The sequence below is a fragment of the Carcharhinus amblyrhynchos genome, chromosome 17, assembly GCF_965287045.1.
Source record: "Carcharhinus amblyrhynchos chromosome 17, sCarAmb.v2.hapA, whole genome shotgun sequence".
Taxonomy (NCBI): Eukaryota; Metazoa; Chordata; class Chondrichthyes; order Carcharhiniformes; family Carcharhinidae; genus Carcharhinus; species Carcharhinus amblyrhynchos.
In genome coordinates this window covers 28821476-28842906 of record NC_137340.1, presented here as the reverse complement: position 1 = coordinate 28842906, position 21431 = coordinate 28821476, and the positions used below count along the sequence as shown (strand labels likewise).

Genomic DNA, 21431 nt, shown 5'->3' with positions numbered 1-21431 from the left:
AAAGCTAATCTATAGTGTAACACCATCTTAATATTTGTAATTAACATGACTATATCAGTGGCAGGCTTCAAATTAAGAATTGATCTAGCATCAATTGCCATTTGCAGCAAAGGCATCCAAATATCTACCAGCCTTTATGGGTAGAAGACTTCCTAATTTCACTGTTGATAAGATTCTGCTCTGATTTTTGCAATGTTCCCTAAGTTCTAGACTTCCTAACCAACAGGAATAGTGTCTGCAATTCTCATGTTTTGTTTTCTAAATGCTCCTGCTCGGGGGAAAACCAGTTTCTCGCTACCACTGATAGTGCCTGTCAGGTGAAATTTAGCCACCTTTGATATGTAAAAGTATGTAAAACACGCTGGCCAGCCCAGCTTCACAAAGATCATGTTTAATGACATGAAGTGCACTCCTAATGCTACAATACAAAGAGCTTCTTCCCCCCAACTTCTAAAAGAACAGGTCAACCCTTTCCACACCTTGCAGACATGAGGGTGACCCAATCTTCACCCCTCTGGACAGAAGCCACATGCCCACCATCATCATCACAAGAGAGACATTCCAAAATAGGGTCCCGAGGTCAAACCCTTTCCTCAACAGCCCATGCTTGCCAGTAGCAGAGGGACACGAGTACAAACTTCACCTCCTTTCCCCACCATACCTCCACCAATCCCAGAATCCAAGGCACCAGGTCCACATTTGTCAGGATCTGCATCAAATCCCACCCACTTGGGGCAGATACATTGCAGGAAGGTATTAAATTGGGCTTATTTTAATATGGACATATGTCAGGTGCTGCAATTTCAAAGAGTAAACAGGAGTGTGCGTACCCACCAAAGTTCTGTCCAAAGAAAAAGACAGGAGTATAATTACTTACTATTCATCAAAGATTGACACCCAATGTTATCAATAAGCCAATCAATTATTTGCTCTGATGAAGGGAGGCATGCATTATGAGGTTAGGTTGAGGGAGCTGGGTCTCTTTTCCCTGGAGAGACGAAGGTTGAGAGGCGACCTGATAGAGGTTTATAAAATGTTGAGAGGAATGGATAGGGTGGATTCTCAGAGGCTATTTCCCTGGGTTGAAATGGTCGCTACGAGAGGACACAGATTTAAGGTGCGGGGAGGAAAGTACAGAAGTGATGTTAGGGGTAAGTTTTTCACTCAGAGGGTGGTGAGTGAGTGGAATCGGCTGCCGTCAGTGGTGGTGGAGGCGAACTCGCTGGGGTCTTTTAAAAGACTTCTGGATGAGTATATGGGGTTTTATGGGATTGGGGGTTATAGATAGGTGTTGATGTGATCGGCGCAACTCGTGGGCCGAAGGGCCTGTTTGTGCTGTAGTGTTCTATGTTCTATGTCCTAAACTCAAAATGTTGGCTCTACTCTCCACAGATGCTGTCAGACGTGCTGAGATTTTCCAGCATCTTTTGATTTTCAATTGATTATTCAAATCTACTTGTAGGTTATCTCATTACAAATAAAAAGTATTTAACCTAGCTTTGTGCAAATCCTATGGTGAAGTCACATTTAGAATAATGTGTGCAGTTTTGAATACTATTTCACTGTAATTTTTATGTCCTCATTGGCAGGATGAGTATTCTTATTGGCCTCTCTCCACCATTAGAAAGTTGATGGACAAAGAGCATTTCTCTGGAAGAACCAGAAAGACTATTGCTTGAGGGATGTTGAATGGGAACGCGCACTCACCACCACCCAAGTATGCAGATCCCCACAAGAGGCATGTCAGAATCAGGCCCTCAGCACCGACACGTTAGGCAACCTGTTCCAGGATGTAATTGTGCTCTCGAGATGACAACTTGTCTTACAGCACAATAATCTTGAGAATCTGGAAACTGCTGGAGTATGTACAAAGTGTCAGACCTGAACAGTCCAAACAACGCACACAACAACCTGAGTGTCAGCAACTAACAATCCATCTTGTAGCTGGGTTGATTTATAGTGATTCAAGGTTTTGGCTTTGGAAAATGTAACTGTAGCAAGGGAAATGGGTTGTTACAAGATGCCACAAAACCATTCCCATCTCAATTAAATACACCAGTCCATTGACAGGTGGACATTTCCACTTTCTGCCAAAAATAATGGGGTGGGAATCAAGCATTATGGATTGCCACCCCCATTTATCCTGAAATTACAACCACATGATGTTGACAATCTCAGCTCCTTTTGAAGTGCTATTCCATTTCAAATTGGAAGTATGTGGAATGAACAATAATAGGTATTTTGTTCTAAGATTTGTTTGCTCTGAAACTTCGCTAACACTCCACTTCTGTGCTGAATATTTTAATGTTCCACACTATTGTTATTAACAGCCCGAGGGAAGTGATTTATTTCTTACTGGTTATCGTAGCAGATCCTTTTGTTGTATACACTAAGGTCATAATCAGAAATCCTACAATCAGATGTATTTAAGTATCATGTTGACTATATTGTTTGTGAACCTTCATAGGTTCACAGACAACCTTCATAGGTTCACTTACATATGCTTCTTTGTACTGCATCAAGTATGTAGTGATTCTTCTTTCCCATCAGCTAAACTAAATATTTAAACCCTTGGGTTTAGTTTGATACAGATCCTTAATAATTTGTTGTCATTTCCCTACATTTCACTGCTCACAAGATGCGTGCAAACATAAACAGTTTAACAGTGAGGCAAATTTAATGACTTTTTTTCCAGCTCTGAGAAGCACAGGAGCTAATAATTAATAATGGCAATATATCAATCAAAAGAAAAGGTCCATATGAGGACCATTAATTATGGATATAATCTTCAATGGCATCATTGCAATAATACTCAACAGTCATTTATGTGCACCTCAAAGAAGCGATATTGTCTGTGTACAATAGCATTTTTATGTAAATATTCTTTGTATAAAGGAAAACATCAGGGGCAAAATTCTCTGGCCGCGCTGATTTAAAAGTCAATGGAATTTCACATTGTCCTCAACCCGCCTGCTAAAATTCCAGTGGTGGGCAGGATGGGAGAATTCCAACCCCGAAGTCTTTAGGAAGAAAGAAGTAGAAGAAGGAGAATTGAAGAATTTGGAAATGGGTAGATTTCTATATTCTTTCAAGGCAAGCAGAAGAAAAGCAAGGCAAAAGGGTGCTCAGGAAGAGAATTTCATAAGCTGGGGCAGAAGAGCTGGGGATCACAAAAAAAGGGGCACCAATTATTTTAACCTTTTTTTCATTCTTTCCAAACTCATAGCCACAGTGACATATAGTTAAAGTAGTTTATCATAGTTCAAGAAGTATTTCATCCCGCCTTTTAATGTGCTGAGATTCCTTTCCTCTGTTGCTTTACTGGAGGCAGTAACCCATTTAAAGTAAGCTGAGTAACTCTCTCCTGTTAAAATAACAGAAAGGATCATTTAACATGGATGAAATTTACGCAATACTATTCATAGTCAGTATCCGACAGAAACGGAGAAGTGGTTTCACAATGGCCGAGGTATTTCTAAATTAGAAAAGCAAGCAGCTGGGGGACATTTGTTAATTCTTATATCTTTGCTCGTTACGTTCATGCGCACGTTTCACACTTACTTCCTGCCACTGTGTGCCATGATGCCCCATTTATAGTTCCATCTTCTTTAGCAAAATCATCAGTGTGGCACACTCTTCTATTTGCATCCGTCATGAGTCGGTGAGTGGATGCATAAGAGAATGCCAGCCACCGGAAAACATGATCATCTGGCGTGGCAGAGTACTCGTGGACTTTTGAACTAAACCGTGTCATGTCGAATGGATATGTCACAACCAATTCTCCTCCATGTATGTTTCCACCCAAAACAAATGGAAATTTTTCCATCCAGGCAATCACTGCTCGTGTCTCAGCAGCTACCTGTAAAAATCAATTGTTTTCAATCAAAATGATGTTCAATATTTGGTGCGGAATTGAAAAACTGATAGATGTGCAGCTCTTACTGACTCCTGATATCCCAGACTATATATTCTCACTAATACTCCGCGGACTTAGAAAAGTTCAACCATCATCAAAGCTCCCCACAACCCTCGTAAAAGTAAAATGGGTTCACTCAGTTTGCTGGATGGCTCGACTATTGTACGGAATAACAGCCCTGTACTGGCTGAAGTGCACAGGGTGGAATTCTCCCACCCCGCCCGCCATGGGAATCGGAGCAAAGGTCCATTGACCTCGGGCAGGAATTTCCAGCTTTGGGGTGAGTGTGACCGTAAAATCCCCCCACAGTTCTTGGGGCTTGCCTCCTCACTTCATCATATAGTGATATCACGCATAAGACATGGTGAGTAACCCTTAAAGCAAGGATGCCACGTGACGAGAGAGACAAGTAAGCCTGCCTAGCTTTGTTCCTCATTAATGATCTGTGAATAAACCAAATAAAAGATCTATATAGTTTACCAATGACTTACAATGGTCTGTAAGTTCTTTGGAGTGGCAATCACCAGCAGGTTGTCACTCCTGTGATTTAGTTTCACTGGAATTCCAAAACCCCTGTCTCGCCTCACCTTCCTCACTCAGGCAGGGTGAGACACGAATAGCGGAACTCCCTGAATCTACTATAAGCCTCCCTTTTTACCCTTATCCAATGCTGTACATCCATTGACACCCAGGGTTCTGTCAACTCGTTGGTGCCATCCTTTACCTTTACAGGAACATGTCGGATTATACTCTTTGAACCCCAAGGGAACATAACTTAGGAATCATATATGTTCAGCATTAGGGCTTTGGGTGAAAAAGAGCCCATTGTTCAGTATGTAACTGTTGTAACAGTGCTTGTGAATTTGTGCAACCAAAAGATGATCTCATTAAAGATAAAATTGTCTTGCGCTTCAGAAATCAGACGATGAAAACAAATCGACTGTGAGAGGAGCAACTTACTCTCAGGAAAGCAACAGACATGTGAAAAAGTGCAGAGGTTGTAAAACATCAGTGAGAGGACATGCCTGGTAGAACAGACCTGGAATTACTTTATGCTCAAAGGCATTCCAGGCTGAAATAGTCGAACACAAAGGACAGGATGCAAATACCATGGAGGATATCATACAAAGGGAAAAAAGGATTGTCCAGCGCGGGAAAGCAATGTTTTAACTGCAAGAAACAAAACTGTTCACACGTAAGTGTTTGGCTAGAAAGAAGCAAAACAAGCCTTTACAAATGGTCACTGGAGAGATATCAGCAGCAAAGTCTGACAAATTACTATACACCAAACAACAGGTTGGCTCTATCAATTCTACAGGAGATAAAGATTTCCAACTTTGCTGATGATATGAAAATAGGTGGAAGAGCAGATTGTGATGAGGATATTGTGATTATTGGATATAGTTAGATTGGGTGACTGGACGAAAACCAGGCAAATGGAATTTCATGTAGGGAAATGTCAGGTTATGCACTTTGGTAGGAGGAATCAAAAGGCAGTTTATTATCTAAGTGGAGAGAGACTGTAGGTGAGTGAATTACAGAGGGACCAAGTGTTCCAGTGCATGAACCACAAAAAGCAAGCATGCAGGTCCAACAAGCAGTTAAGGCAAATAGCATATTGGCCTTTATTGCAAATGGGGTTGGAGTTTAAAAATAGGGAGGTTTTGGCGAGGATTTTACGACCTCACTTGGGCGAGGCTTGTAAAATCCTGTCTGAGGCCAACGGTGAATTCCATTCTGCAAACCTCATCCACGCCGATTCTGAGGGGGGCATGCCAGTGAAATTCCAGCTTTTGTTTCATTTATACAGGGTGTTGGTGAGACTTCATCTGGAATGCTGCATATAGTTTTGGCCCCTTTATCCTTAAAAGGACATAATAACTTTGGAATCAGTAAAAAGGAGATTCATCAGGCTAATTTTTGAGATGAAAGGGTTCTCCTATCACGAGAGACTAAATAGTCTGTGTCTGTATTCCTTGGAGTTTAGAGGATTGAGGGGTGACCTTATTCAAACATATAAGATCCTGATGGGGCTAGACAGGGTAGATGGTGAGATGTTTTCACTACTGGGAGAGTCTCGAACAAAGGGACATAGCTACAAGATAAAGGGCTGGTCGTTTAAAATTGAGGTGCATAGAGATTTCTTCTCACAAAAGATGGTGAATCTCTGGAATTGTCTACCCCAAAGGGCAGTGAAGGCTGCATCATTAGAAGTATTTAAAGTGGAGGTGGATAAATATTTGATAGATTGGAGAATAGAGGGCAATGGCGAAATGGCACAGAAAAGGAGTTGAGGCCAGCACAGATCAGCCATGAGTATATTGAATGGTGGTGCAGACTTGAAGCCCTTCTCCTTCTATTTCTTATGTTCTTGAGTTGTGGTCTTGTGGTCACTGTAGGTGATTGATCAGGAAGGCGGGATCTCACCAGCTGTAGAGTGTACAGAACGCCCAGACACCCAGGGGTCTACCAGGCCCCCAGTAATGGAAATGGAACAGCAGCAACATTTATCACGGCAATAACAAGTGCCACAGGAATGACATACTCTGGAGAGGGAACATCACCCGCACAAACAGACAATGATAACGCACACACGTACCATTAAGAAAACTGAACAATTTAATAATAATGTTTGCTATGCATGTGCAGTGAGTGATGAAAATAACAAAACAATTTGATGCTGCATGAGAACAGTTGGGGTATAGTGGTTGACTTGGGTAACTCACAGTTACACATAATAATGCATGCAAATTTCTCTTCTGTTTGCAAGGAAAAGGGGAATGTTTTGAAATGCAATCATTACTACATGTTCTATTTGGTTTGCTGTAGTCATGTTACCATTGCCATGCAGGATTCCCTGTGGGCTGCCATCTTGCACTCAGTTCAATGAAGACAGTAGACAGGAAAGACTAGTCTGTGATTTCATAGAACATTCACTTGTCATATACAGAGACTTCCTCTGCTAGCCCACCTGATCCCAATCACTCCTGAAGTTATGTAACTGAACTGACCTCAAAACTATTTTTATCTTAGTCCAAAACCCACTAATTACCATTTTGACAGGGATATCATGAGAGAAGAATAACTCAGCTTGAGAATCCATTAAAGGTAGCTGGCTTATAAAATGGGAGAACAAAAATTCAGTGCTGCAATCCAGAAATTTCTCCAAGGTTTGGTTAAAGACACATATTGAAAAAGTGACAAGTGCAATAGTGTTCCCACAGTAACATTACAATAAATGGGGACTATTCTTTTGAGTCGATATAGTGGTGTATGACTGAACAGTAAATGGCACTTATCAGTCAACATTTGATTTATTTCAGTAATTCTTACCATTTTCATATTTTGTTGCAATAATACGAGGATGAATGACTGTTGGGTTAAACCACTGCATTTTCCTAAGCAGAATGCACCTAGGTCACATGTGCTGTCTCACTTGCCAATAAAAAAAAGCAAAAGGATGTAGAAAGTGAACCGAATTTTATCAACACAATTTCATTACTGATGTTGGTATGTGCACTCACATGGATTTTACCTACTGACCCATTCTGTTTTACATTTACACGGTGCTAGCTTGCTACTGAACTCGCTTAACATCATTTCAGACTGATGAGCAACTTTGCAGGTCAATCTGCTGAGTGTGTTCTGAACCGGAAAGGAAATTGATGAAATATATTTCAAAATCTGAGAGGGGAAAATGCCTTAAGATTGCCTTAAAAGCATTCTCAAAGGAGAGCTGGTAGTTGGACTGAGTGCAGGGGAAGAGCTTTCATCAATTAAATTGTGAAGGCTTATCCAAAGAACACAGGGACAGAAGTCAAATTGTCAGAAACATTAGTCCAAAAATGGATTTTAAGTAGGGAAATAAATGTGTCTGCCCATCTGGGTCTGAGTTAGCCCCCTTTATTAGCCAAAATGTGAGAAATCAGATTTGCTGACATGCCAGTCCTTCATTAACTTGAAGGTCATCATAGTTCCAACAGAAGGGTTTTGACACATGTCACTCAAATTGATCAATACAATTGAAGCTTTCGTTGGAAATGAAGGATATCTAAGTGTTTTTGACACTGACGTTCTGCCTTCTGTTCTCTGTCTTCAGTCCTTGATTCCAATTTTCGTTCTAATTCTTTGAGCAATCTTTCTAGCAGAAACTGTATGAATTTTTTACCTGGATATGTCGAAGGTTGTGCAAAGTTAGACAGAGAAATTCTGCCAGCCAGGGAAAGGTCGCAAATGTTGTGATTAAGCATGTTGCTTAGGAGGTCCAAGTTTTCCAAGGCCCAGGCGTAATCCAGCTAGTCCAGAATGAGTTAGCAGGGTCAGCAAAAACAGAACCCAGGCCACAAGAATGAAGAGGAACAGAGCAGACAGAAGCTCCCCATCACTCTGAAGTCTCAAAGGGTTAACCTTGTGCTGCCTAAGAAAAGTGAAGTCACCAGTTCATGCTCACTAACTTATCAGGATGAGGTTGTATAAGTTCTCTAAATGTGAATAACTACAATTGGTAAAGGTTGTTTGATGTTTCATGCTGAGGTCTGGAGGCTTGAATATAAACTATTGATGTAACCCATAACTATAGACATATCTGAGATACTGCCATGCGTGCATGCTGTTTCCATGATGGCTCCTTCCAGGCTTTGTTCCACAGACAGTTTACAATCCTGTGACCCTACACTGTGGGCAGTACTGAGCAGATTTGATGGGCTGAATGGCCTAATTCTGCTCCTGTATCTTATGGTCTTACATTCTCCAATCCTACATTAACCCCTGCTCTCCCGAACACCCTTATCCTACAATGCATAAGTACCACACTGGGTTCAATTGACTGACGAACTTGTCAGCTATCTTTGGAATTTTAATCCTGAATTAACCTCAGAAATTTATATCCATCTCAGAACCTGATCTCACAAGCAGTTAATGCTGAGTACTGTGACATAACAGTGCTTTGTAATTTGTTACTTATTTTGCAAATTACCCCCACTAAATGTGCAAACTCTGTATTTAAGTGTTGATTACTGAAGCTAAGGTTAATAAATAATTGTTGGTTCACAACTTGTCAGCCTTCTTTTATCATTGGCAAGATGGGGTCACTTGATTTACGGAGTAACTTGCGTTGATCCTGACGGGAGTTTGGTGGTGTAAATGCTAATGTAATTCAAATTGGTTTCGACATGCCAAGTTTGAGCATCATTAACTCGCAGGCACTGACTTGGTAGTAAACCTCAGATGGTTCTTTAATGTTAAGGAAAATGCGTTAAGAATTTGGCTGACGCTGTTAATGAATATTCTTGGCTGCATATCGATCTCAGTGCTTTTAGAATATCCAAATAGGTAAACAAAAAGCTTTCCTGTCATCATGTCATAGCCTGTATGGAGGCAGCAACAACTTTGCTTCAATTATTTGCTTTCTTCAATTTGACATCAAATCCCAAATTGCCCATTCTATCTTGCATTGTAATCTTTGAGGGCACGTACATCAAAAAAGCTGTTAGTATTACCTGCTCTTAAACGTCCCTTTTGTATATGGACATTTTAAAGGAAAAAATATCAATCATTTCAAGCTTCTGATAGTCAACAAGATTTTTCGGTATCCCCCATTCTTCAAAACTGATTCAGTTCCAGATTTTGTCAGGCAAACACAATTGGCTCATTCTAATAGAAAAGGAGGGTAGGTTGACCCATTTTGCCACACTATCTGCTTGCAATCTGCCTACATTCAAGTGAATGGACAAAAACGCCTCCTTATTCTCCCTCCCACTCCCAGCTGTTTCACATTTTGAAGTTCCTGTAACAGATTGTGCCGTACAGTCATTTGGATTCTCTGTTAATACTCCGAATCCCAGGTTTGTGACTCACTATCTTTATTCTTGTGCCTGCCATTTGCTTTTGAGATAGAGCCATAGGGGTTTACAGCATGGAAACAAGCCCTTTGGCCCAACTTGTCCGTGTCGCCCTTTTTTTTAAACCCCTAAGCTGTTCCCAATTGCCCCCATTTGGCTCATTTCCCTCTATACCCATCTTATCCATGCGACTATCTAAACGCTTTTTAAAAGAAAAAATTGTACCTGCCTCTACTACTACCTCTGGCAGCTTGTTCTAGACACTCACCGCCCTCTGTGTGAAAATATTGCCCCTCTGGATCTTTTGTATCTCTCCCCTCTCACCTTAAACCTATGCACTCTAGTTTTAGACTCCCCGACCTTTGGGAAAACATATTAACTTTCTACCTTATTTATGCCCCTCATTATTTTGTAGACCTCTATAAGATCACCCCTCAGCCTCCTATGCTCCAGAAAAATGTCCCAGTCTATCAGCCTCTCTTTATTTCTCAAACCATCAAGTCCCCATAGCATCCTAATAAATCTCTTCTGCACTCTTTCTAGTTTAATAATATCCTTTCTATAACAGAGTGACCAGAACTGTACAGAGTATTCCAAGTGTGGCCTTACCAATATCTTGTACAACTTCAACAAGATGTCCCAGCTCCTGTATTCAATGGTCTGACCAATTAAACCAAGCATATTGAATGTCTTCTTCACCACTCTGTCCACCTGTGACTCCACTTCCAAGGAGCTATGAACCTACAGCCCTAGTTATCTTTATTCTGTAACTCTCTCCAATGCTCTATCATTAACTGGGTAAGTCCTGCCCTGGTTCAATCTAGCAAAATGCATCACCTTACATTTACCTAAAACTCTATCTGCCATTCATCAGCTCACTGGCTCAATTGATCAAGATCCCGTTGCAATTGAGATAACCTTCACTGTCCACTATGCCACCAATCTTGGTGTCATCTGCAAACTTATTAACCATGCCTCCTATATTCTCATCCAAATCATTAATATAAATGACAAATAACAGTGGACCTAGCATCGATCCCTGAGGCACACCACTGGTCACAGGCCCCCAGTTTGAAAAACAACCCTCTACAACCACCCTCTGTCTTTTGTCATCAAGCCAATTTTGTATCCATTTAGCTACCTGGATCCCGCGAGATTTAACCTTATGCAACGGCTTATCATGCTGTACCTTGTCAAAGGCTTTACTAAAGTCCATTTAGACAACATCAACTGCACAGTCCTCATCTACCTTCTTGGTTACTCCTTCAAAAACTCAATCAAATTTCCACTCACTGTTCCGTGCTGACTGTCCCTAGGGAACATGCCATTTTTCAGTTAGACCCTGACATTTGGCCATTTTTTTATAAGATTCCACCCAGGATAGGATGAGCTGGTAGATTAATTGGGTAATTAAATATAGAAGTGGTTCTTAAAAGGTTGACAGAGTAGAAAAATTCATTCAGTCTTGATGAGATGCAGCCTAAGTTGCTGAATGGGAATTGAAGATGCTCTGACCACAATCTTCCAATCCTTTTTAAATATGGGAGAGTGCCAGAAAACTTGAGGATGTCAACATAGCATCCCTATTCAATGAAGCAGGGATGGATAATTTTGGGAATTTCAGGCACGTCACCTTAACACTGCAGATGGGAAAGCTATTAGCGACATTAATCTGGGAATCGTTGATTGGTACTGGGAGAACTATGGGTGAGTAAATGAAAAGCCAAAAGAGATTCAGGGCGGCACGGTAGCACAGTAGTTAGCACTGCTGCTTCACAGCTCCAGGGACCTGGGTTCAATTCCCGGCTTGGGTCACTGTCTGTGTGGAGTTTGCACACTCTCCTTGTGTCTGCGTGGGTTTCCTCCGGATGCTCCGGTTTTCTCCCACAGTCCAAAGATGTGCGGGTTAGGTTGATTGGCCATGCTAAAGTTGCCCCTTAGTGTCCTAAGATGCTTAGGTTAGAACGATTAGCGGGTAATAATACGTAGGGGTACGGGGGAAGGGCCTGGATGGGATTGCAGACTCGATGGGCTGAAGGGCCTCTTTCTGCACTGTAGGGTTCTATGATTCTATGAGAATTGTTAAAGGAAAGTCATATGTAACAAACTTGGTTGAGTTATTTGATGGAAGTAACAGAGAGTAGATGAGTACACTGTGAACGAAGTTATCCTCAGGGACATTCAAAAGGCTTTAATAATGTACAACTTGTTTGCAAAATTAAGCACCTGGGATTAAAGGGGGAGTGTGGATACAAAAGTAGGTAAGAGATAGAAAGTGATGAATGAATGTTTTTCAGACCAGAGGGAAAGGTGTGCTGGTGCCCCTCCAGGGGACCACTGTTTTTTTGATTTGGATTTATGTACATGAGATCAAAGTTTCAAGATGAAGTGAAACCCAAGAATAGTGACAGCAATCATAATAAATGTCAGGACAAGGATAAACTGGTGAAATAGGCAGGCAATGTTAGTTGTATCAATTGAGTTAACTTTATACAGCTGGAGGGTGTTGATTGGATGGTTACTTGAGCAATTATAAAGAGACACTATCAATACAGGATTAGATTGGAGTTGAGAGATATATACCTGCAATGTGAGCACATATAAAGAGGCATTATTGATGCAGGAATAGAGTGGAGTTTGGAGATATATACCTGCAATGTGAGTGTTCTGATGGTCAAGTGGACCACAGTGGATCAACCAGCAGGTACCTTTAAGCTGTAGTTGTAGTTTCTGAGATGAAGACAACCTGATAGTAACCCACAGGAGCAACCTTTTCCTTTGGTTCATAATAAAGGATATTAATGACAGAAACTGGCATGTGACTGAATTACTACGGTGAGCACATATAAAGAGAGACTATTGGTACAGGAGTAGGGAGGAGTTCTGAGATATATAACTGCAACATGAGCATATTAAGAGAGACACTGTTGATACAGGAGTAGAATGGAGTTTGAAGATATATACCTGCAATGTGGGGGACATATAACGATGTACTATCGATACAGGAAAAGAGTGGAATTTAGAGGTATACGCCTGCAATGCATCACTCCTTTAATAAATCTGCCCCGGGACAGGCTTTTGTTCCTTCCTCTTCATCAAGTAGTGGTCAGGAGTATAACAGATAGACAGCAGATGATGGGATGCAGGAACAGGAGAAACCTGGGGTGCAAGTACATCAGTGTTCAAAGGTGGTAGGACAAGTTGAGAGGGCTTCATAAATGGAGTAACGCTAAGCTTTTATGAAAGAAATCTAGTTAGGCCTTAGCTGCAGAATTATGGCTAATTCTGGGCAACAAGCTTTAGACCTTAAAGAAGGTTTGGAGAAGATTTACTGGAACGATACAAGAAATGAAAGACTTTGGTTAAGTGTGTGGAGAAACTGAGGTTTTTCTCAGAGCAGAGAGGTTTAAGGGGAGGTTTGATAGAGCTCTTCAGATGATCTTGAACATTTTTGTAGTGTAAATAAGAAGGTTCTGTTTCCAGTGGCAGAAGAGTCGGAAGACATAAAATTAAGATTAGTGACAAAAGATACAAGAAAACAAACTACACAGTGAGTTATGACCTGAAAAGTACTGCCTGAAAGGGAGATGGAAGTAGATTCTGTAATCACTTTAAAGGGAAATGAATAAACAATTGAAAATGAAAAATGCTGAGCTATGAGGGAAGCACAATGAATGTAAAAAAAAGCTCTTTCAAAGCGATTAATGGTCTGAGCATAGGGGTATCAACCCTCCAGGATTGCGTAAGTCATGTGATGAAATTGCCAGGAATATACTTAATCACAGTTGACAACTCTAGCTGAGTGACCTCTTGCTGTACTATGACATTCATAGAAACCCTAACAGTGCAGAACAAAACCATTCAGCCTATTGAGTCTGCACCGACTATCCAGCAGAGCATCTTCCCAGGCCCTATCCCCCTACGCCACATATTTACCCTCTTAATTCCCCTAAACTACACATCTTGGGACAGTAAGAGGCAATTTAGCAAGGCTAGTCAATCTAATCTGCACAACTTTGAACAGTGGGAGCAAACCGGAGCACGCAGAGGAAACCCATGCAGACACAGGGAGAATGTGCAAACCCAACATAGTCATCTAGGTCCCTGGCGATGTGAGGTAGCAGTGCTAAGCATTGTGCCACCATGCCGCCATAGATAGAATCTATGAAACAACTTCTTAATTTTCTATTTTGGCAGTTATTCATCAGAACTCCATCTTCCTTTTGGGACATAATTTCATAGTTTTACTCTACTTAAAGGCTATCAAGATTGATTGTTTGCTGTTCTCCTGATTCTGATGGATTCCAGATTCAAAACTATTCAGTTCTGAAATAAATCAGTACTTCCTGGGACTATTTCCATGTTCTACTAACACTGGGAACGACTGATGTCCTCAGAACCAACAGACTTGGAAGCAGGCTTCAAGCATCATGATAGTTGTCAGCTGTAAAAATTCCAAAGCTTTCACAGTTTGTGGTGGATATCAGTCATTATTTTGCTGAAGGAGTTATAATTTTGTAAATCAAGGTTTTGTTCAGAGCAATGATGAGTGGCCATCTCTGTTTGCTCCCAAGGTGACCTGGGCAAGATATTGTTTTGTTATTGTCCTCATTAGCTACTCATTTGGCTTGCATGTTTTATCAAAAGAAATCTAGTCAGATTGAAGCTGCAATTTTGACCTAAATAAACATACGTACTGCCATCTAGTGAGAGATACTGCTGAAGAAAACCTGCATTTCAGGTGGTTTACAGCAAGGCAATGGGAAGCGTACCCAGGTTAACTGCACAATATCAGCAAAGAAAGACCTGAATTGTTGTGATTTTCAATTTCAATTTCCCTGGACCCCTCGGTAGCCCATCCATTCCCAGTGATGGCAGGTAGCCTGGCTCAATTTGAGGGCATGATTTCTGGGATATTTTGCACCACTTAGCAAGATTTTTAGTCTCTGGGAATTGTTGCTGCCATATATAGTGGTTATAGAAATCATAAAATCCCTACAACGCAGAAGGAGACCAGTCAGTCCATTGAACCTGCCCCAACAATAATCCCACCCAGGCTCTATCCCTGTAACCCCATGTATTTACCCTGTGAGTCCCCTGACACTAAGGGGCAATTTAGCATGGCCAATCAACCTAACCTGTACATCTTTGGACTGCAGGAGGAAACTTGAGCACTTGAAGGGAACCCACACAGTCCATGGAGAGAAAATGCGAACTCCACATAGACAGTCGCCCAATGCCGGAATTGAACCCGGGTCCCTGTCAGTGTGAGGCAACAGTGCTAACCAATGTGTTGCATCTATGTTTCAAATCTAGTTCTGACTTATACTGGGATTGTGCATTGGACCCATCGCTATTTAGGCACACATCTTACAAAGTAATGATCACCCAATGATAATTATCATCTTGGTATGCCTAAATTTGTCTGATTGATTGTATGAAATTGGGTTTGTCCACCAACAGTGGGTGATTGCTATATGTCATAGCTACAAAGGATAGCTTGTATGTGTAGATAAAGCAGCACATTGACAATGAGCAGAAATACCAGTATTGTGGAATTATCATTATTGGTCTGCTTTCATTGAAATGTAATGCCAGCTAATAATGACATCTCGTAGAAACTGTGGAGTAATGGTGTTGGTATAAGGTGGTAAACTGAATGCCCTAAGTTCATTAGCCTGTAATTAGACTAATTCATTTGTCACAGCTTTGAACAGCATTGAATGACTGCACGTGCATACTGTGCTCTGCAAAGTTGCTCTCCATCTAGTCAAATAAAGCCAATGATGAAGGAAAATATTGTTTAACCAAGCTTACTGATCATAGATGCAGAAAACCACATCTGATCATAAAACATATGAACATGTCACAGACTCCTGTTCAGATTGTCAAGAACAAGATTTTGTGAAGGCGGTGCACAATGTGTCCCATGTTATTTAATGCCATCTGTAAATTGCAGAACGGCTTAGGTCAAAACAGTCTCAAATGCTTGTGCTGGGGAATCATCCTTTTACCATGGAGCAGCACCAGCAATGACATAAAAACAACTGAACTTGCACAAGGCTGCACACAGGCAGTTGTTTAAAAGTTTCAATAGCAACTTTCATTTCTGGTTTCTCAACCTCTGCCAATTTATGTGGAAAGTCCATTTAGATGAGTTATGTGAAAACCACTGACCTGAATGTATGGACTGTGTTCAGTCATTCCCAGCCAGTGCAAATAGCTGTGCGTGCAGCAATGGCTATTTACATTTTCCCCTGGCAACAGCATTGCTCTCCAGGGCAGAAGCAAAGCATTGCATCCTCGAGTGACTCTACATTCACAATTTACAATACAGCACTACCTGCAAAGTCTGGCTGCTGCGGTGAGTGGTAGTGCTGTAATATAAAAGGAATGCTTAACTACTATGTTTTTGGGATGAGCTATCCGAAATGTAACCTTTATGACAACTGGCAAGATTGATATGAAGCATCTATTAAATGGATAATTTTGCCTGTGCTTCCATCTAACTGCTATTCTGTCCATTTGAAGTAATGAGATAATCTTCAACCATATGCCTTAAAACTTGTTATTCTAAACAATGCATTCAAATTATTAGTTTAGATATAGTTTGCATATATTGATAACTCACAGTGGCGTTTGCAGATAAGTACCACTCGGGGATGGGAAGGTGATGATTCTTCATTTTCCTGTACATGTTCCTGCGCTCCTCCCCTTCCCAAAGAACAGAGTTGAGGTCAGGAAAATTGCGATTGATATCGATGCCATCATGAGTCCAACGTCCCAAAGACCAGCCGACCAGCTCGGAACCCTAAAATTCAACACAAGGGAGTGATCACATTCACATACACCATACCTTCAGGTAAGTAAACAGACTCTGCTGAATTATGGATGGTGAGAGTTTTAATGACATTACCACTTCGTAAGCTTTCTCATATCCATCAGGATTAACAGACGGCAAGAAATGGATTCGAGTCTCCTCCACAAGGTGCTTGATTCGTGGATTTCCTGCCAGGTACTCCTGGCACATGAATTGCATCAGTAAGAGGAGCAACTCACGTCCGACAACCTCATTGCCATGAGCTCCTGAAGAATAATGGAACTCAGGCTCACCTGGTTCAAAAAATATGTTCAATAATTATTTCATACACAACTACAAGTAAATTACACAACTTTTACTCCATATCATTTCAATTAAATTTCTCAAGCACCATAACCATTGTCTCCTGTGTCCATTAAAACTGGAAAACTCAAGTTACACAACTGAATTCCCTTAATAAATAAACACGTGCCACGCAGTGCCCATCTTCAATAAGAGAGAATCCAACCCTCTTCCCTTTACCTCATTACCATCGTTAAATCCCCAATGAACCAACTCCAAACTGGGCATTACCATAAACCTGAAACTGTACTGGACTAGCAACAGAACAAATCAGAAGCTGGGAATACTGGGCTATTTCAACTATTTCCTTTGGGGAATGAAATCTGCTGCCCTTAACTGGTCTGGCCCACATCTGCCTCCAGAGCTACAGCAAAGTGTTTGACTTTCAACTGTTCTCCAAGGATAACTTGGAATGGGCAATAAATGCTGGCCAGCCAACGATGTCCATGTCCCACAAACGAATTAAAAAAAAACTTTCTCCCCAAAATCTGTCCACCCATCACAAGGCATAAGTCAGGAGAGTGATGGAATACTCTCCACTTGCCTGGATGACTGCAGCTCCAACACTTTGGTAATATATTTAGGTCATCATTAACATCTGACTTTGTTGAACAAAACTATTACACAAGGTCAGATCGCGTGAGATAAGGTCAGTTTGGTTTGCTTTTCTGGAAAATATCCTAAGGGTAAGTGGCTGTGCTAAGGAGCAAGGTGCAGTGAATTTATAATTTCCAGCACCATAGTTAGCCTTCTGAATCAAAATGTCAATATTTAATATAATATTCTGATCGCTTTAAGTTGCTTAATTAATGTTAGCAGTTTCAACATTTTTAGCAGTGAGCTTCTTTTAAATTCTCAATACACGCGACTATTAATACATTAGATCTAAAGATCAACTTGGATTGCCAGGCTCTTTCATCCCACTTATACTCATCTTTCCAAATTACCACCGTATCACATCCTTATAAGCAGCAATCAGTGAACTGAGCACTGTTTACATTGAGTTTCAAACGAACGAAAAGGAAAGCGATGTAATTTACTTCCAAACTATAGAGCTATTTATTTAATGGAAATGTTCAATCATTGACTATTCTGAACTAGAGCTGTGTAAATACTTGGAAGTTTATTTTGGACAGCTTTTTCAAAGTTTAAGAAAACTTGGATCCTGAGTAATGAATGTGCCGTCATCACCAGGGCAGACCCAGCGCAGATTCAAGTAGTGTCATACAATTTTTGAGTAATGTCTAATTTTTTCCACTGTGTCTAATGCCAGTTGATAGATTGTACCAGTTCAATCATTCAGTCCATATATTTATATTGTGTTCAGAATGTGTTTACAATTGGTAAATTGATGTGGTTTGATACACCCTTCCCTAAGAGTTCCACATAGACCATTGTTGGTATGACTGGAACATGATGTGGAGGTGCCGGCGTTGGACTGGGGTAAACACAGTAAAAAGTCTCACAACACCAGGTTAAAATCCAACAGGTTTATTTGGTAGTTGATGCCACTAGCTTTCGGGGTTTGCCCCTTCATCAGGTGATCCTGAGGTCACTCACCTGATGAACATAAGAACATAAGAAATAAGAGCACGAGTAGGCCATCTAGCCCTTTGAGCCTGCCCTGCCATTCAATAAGATCATGGCTGATGTGAGGTGGATCAGTTCCACTTTCCTGCTTTCCCCCCATAACCCTTAATTCCCTTGTCTGTCAAAAACCTATCTACCTGTGACTTAGATACATTTAGCGAGGTAGCCTCCACCACTTCAACAGGCAGAGAATTCCAGAGATTCACCACCCTTTGAGTGAAGAAGTTCCTCCTCAACTCCAATCTAAACTGCCCCCCTCCCCCCTTGAGGCTGTGCCCTCTAGTCCTGCTATCCTTTCTAAGCAGGAAGAATCTCTCTACCTCTACCCTATCCATCCCTTTCATTATCTTATACGTCTCTACAAGATCCCCCCTCATCCTCCTAAACTCCAACGAGTACAGACCCAGTCTATTTAGTCTCTCTTCATAGTCCAACCACCTCATCTCCGGTATCAGCCTAGTGAACCTCCTCTGCACTCCCTCCAAGGCCAAAATATCCTTGCGTAAGTGCGGTGACCAAAACTGCACACAGTACTCCAGTTGTGGCCTCACCAGTGCCCTGTACAGTCGCAGCAAGACCTCCCTGCTTTTATATTCTATCCCTTTTCTCGCTAGAAAGGCCAGCATCCCATTCGCCTTCCTGATCAACTGCTGCACCTGCAGACTGGGTTTTTGCGACTCATGTACAAGGACCCCCAATCCCTCTGCATGCTGCAGCTTTTCGCCCTTTAAATAATAATCCCTCCTACTATTATTTCTGCCAAAGTGGATAACCTCACATTTGCTAACATTATACTCCATCTGCCAGGTCCTCACCCACTCACTCAGCCTATCCACATTCCTCTGCAGACTTACCACACCCTCCGTGCAATTAGCTTTTCCACTCATCTTCGTGTCATCAGCAAATTTCGTCACCCTACACTCAGCCCCCTCCTCCAGATCATCTATATAAATGGTAAATAGCTGAGGCCCCAGCACCGATCCCTGTGGCACTCCACTAGTCACCAACCGCCAATCAGAATAGCACCCATTGATACCAACTCTCTGCCTCCTATTAGACAACCAATCCTCTATCCACACTAACACCTTACCCCCAACTCCATGCACCCTAACCTTCTGCAGCAACCTTTTGTGAGGCACCTTATCAAACGCCTTTTGAAAATCGAGAAACACCACATCCACCGGTTCCCCTCTGTCTACCGCTCTAGTCACATCCTCATAGAAATCCAATAAATTCATCAAACATGACTTCCCCTTAACGAATCCATGCTGCGTCTGCTCTATCAAACCATTCCTTTCCAGGTGCCTCGCTATTTCTTCTTTGATGACGGATTCAAGCATTTTTCCAACTACAGGCGTTAAACTAACCGGCCTATAATTCCCTGCCTTTTGTCTGCTACCTTTTTTAAACAGTGGCGTAACATTAGCCGTTTTCCAATCTTCCGGCACTTCCCCAGAATCCAGCGAATTTTGGTAAATAATCACTAAGGCATCCACTATCACCTCTGCCATTTCGTTCAGAACTCTGGGATGCATTCCATCCGGTCCTGGGGACTTGTCCACCATCAGTCCTGCTAGTCAATCAAGCACTACCTCTCCAGTGACAGTAATCGCATTCAGGCCCTCAACTCCTACCATCCTTCTATCTTTAAAATCCAGCAAACTATTCGCGTCCTCCTCCGTGAAGACAGAGGCAAAAAACTTATTTAAGGCCTCAGCCATTTCCTCATCTCCCACCACTAAATCCCCCCTCTCATCCTCTAAGGGTCCAACATTCACTCTAGCCAGCCTCCTCTTCTTTATATATTTGTAAAAACTCTTACTGTCCTTTTTTATATTTAGTGCTAGTTTAGCTTCATAGTCTATCCTTCCTTTCTTTATCAACTTCTTCGTCAATCTTTGTTGATTTTTAAACCTTTCCCAATCTTCTAATCGCCCACTACTTTTAGCCACTCTGAATGCATCAGCTTTTAATTTAATACTCTCCTTTATTTTCTTCATTAACCACAGCTGGTTATCCCTTCTCCTACATTCTTTCTTTACCATTGGAATATATTTCTGCTGAGCACCGAAAAAGATCGCCTTAAAGATCCTCCACTGTTCCTCAGCCGTCCTACCGACCAATCTGCGCCCCCAATCTACATTTGCCAATTCCTCTCTCATCCTATCGTACTCCCCTCTGTTCAAACAGAGGACACAGGTTCGGGACCCTACTTTCTCATCCTCCATCTGCATCAAAAACTCAACCATACAATGATCGCTCGTCCCAAGAGGATCCCTCACAATAAGATCCCTAATTGTTCCTGCCTTGTTACACAACACCAAATCTAAGATAGCTCGCTCCATTGTTGGTTCCTTCACACACTGTTCAAGGAAATTATCCCAACAGCATTCCAAGAACTCTTCCTCAAGCCCACCGTGTCCGACTTGGGTCAACCAATCAATATGCAGATTAAAATCCCCCATAATTATCGCCGCTCCATTTCTGCACGCATCATTTATTTGCTTGTTTATAGCCCGCCCCACCTCTGAGTTATTATTTGGGGGCCTATAGACCACACCCACCAGCATCTTCCTCCCTTACTGTTCCTTATCTCCACCCACAACGATTCCATGTTTTGCTCTTTGGAGCCTATATCTTCCCTTACTACTGCCCTGATATTATCCTTAATCAGCAGAGCTACCCCACCCCCTTTTTTCTCCCATCTATCCTTCCTAAAATGAAGGGGCAAAGCTAGTGGTGTTTACTACCAAATAAACCTGTTGGACTTTAACCTGGTGTTGTGAGGCTTCTTACTATGATTGGAAAACACTCCAAAGATGTGTGGGTTAGGTTGATTGGCCATGCTAAATTGCCCCATGGTGTCAGGGGGATTAGAAGAGTAAAGTGGGGTTACGGGGATAGAGCCTGGGTGGTATTGTGG

The 21431-nt window shown here is 41.6% G+C and overlaps 1 protein-coding gene across 1 annotated transcript in view; it reads right to left on the bottom strand.

Moving 5' to 3' along the window:
• Nucleotides 1-21431, bottom strand: part of cpxm2 (carboxypeptidase X (M14 family), member 2) — a 184198-nt gene that overhangs the window by 33306 nt on the left and 129461 nt on the right. The window contains exons 9-11 of the mRNA XM_080205676.1: nucleotides 16673-16869; nucleotides 16388-16567; nucleotides 3562-3859 (exon numbers count right to left, since the gene is read on the bottom strand). Coding sequence (XP_080061802.1) covers nucleotides 3562-3859; nucleotides 16388-16567; nucleotides 16673-16869 — 675 coding nt within the window. The remainder of the gene's footprint in view (nucleotides 1-3561; nucleotides 3860-16387; nucleotides 16568-16672; nucleotides 16870-21431) is intronic.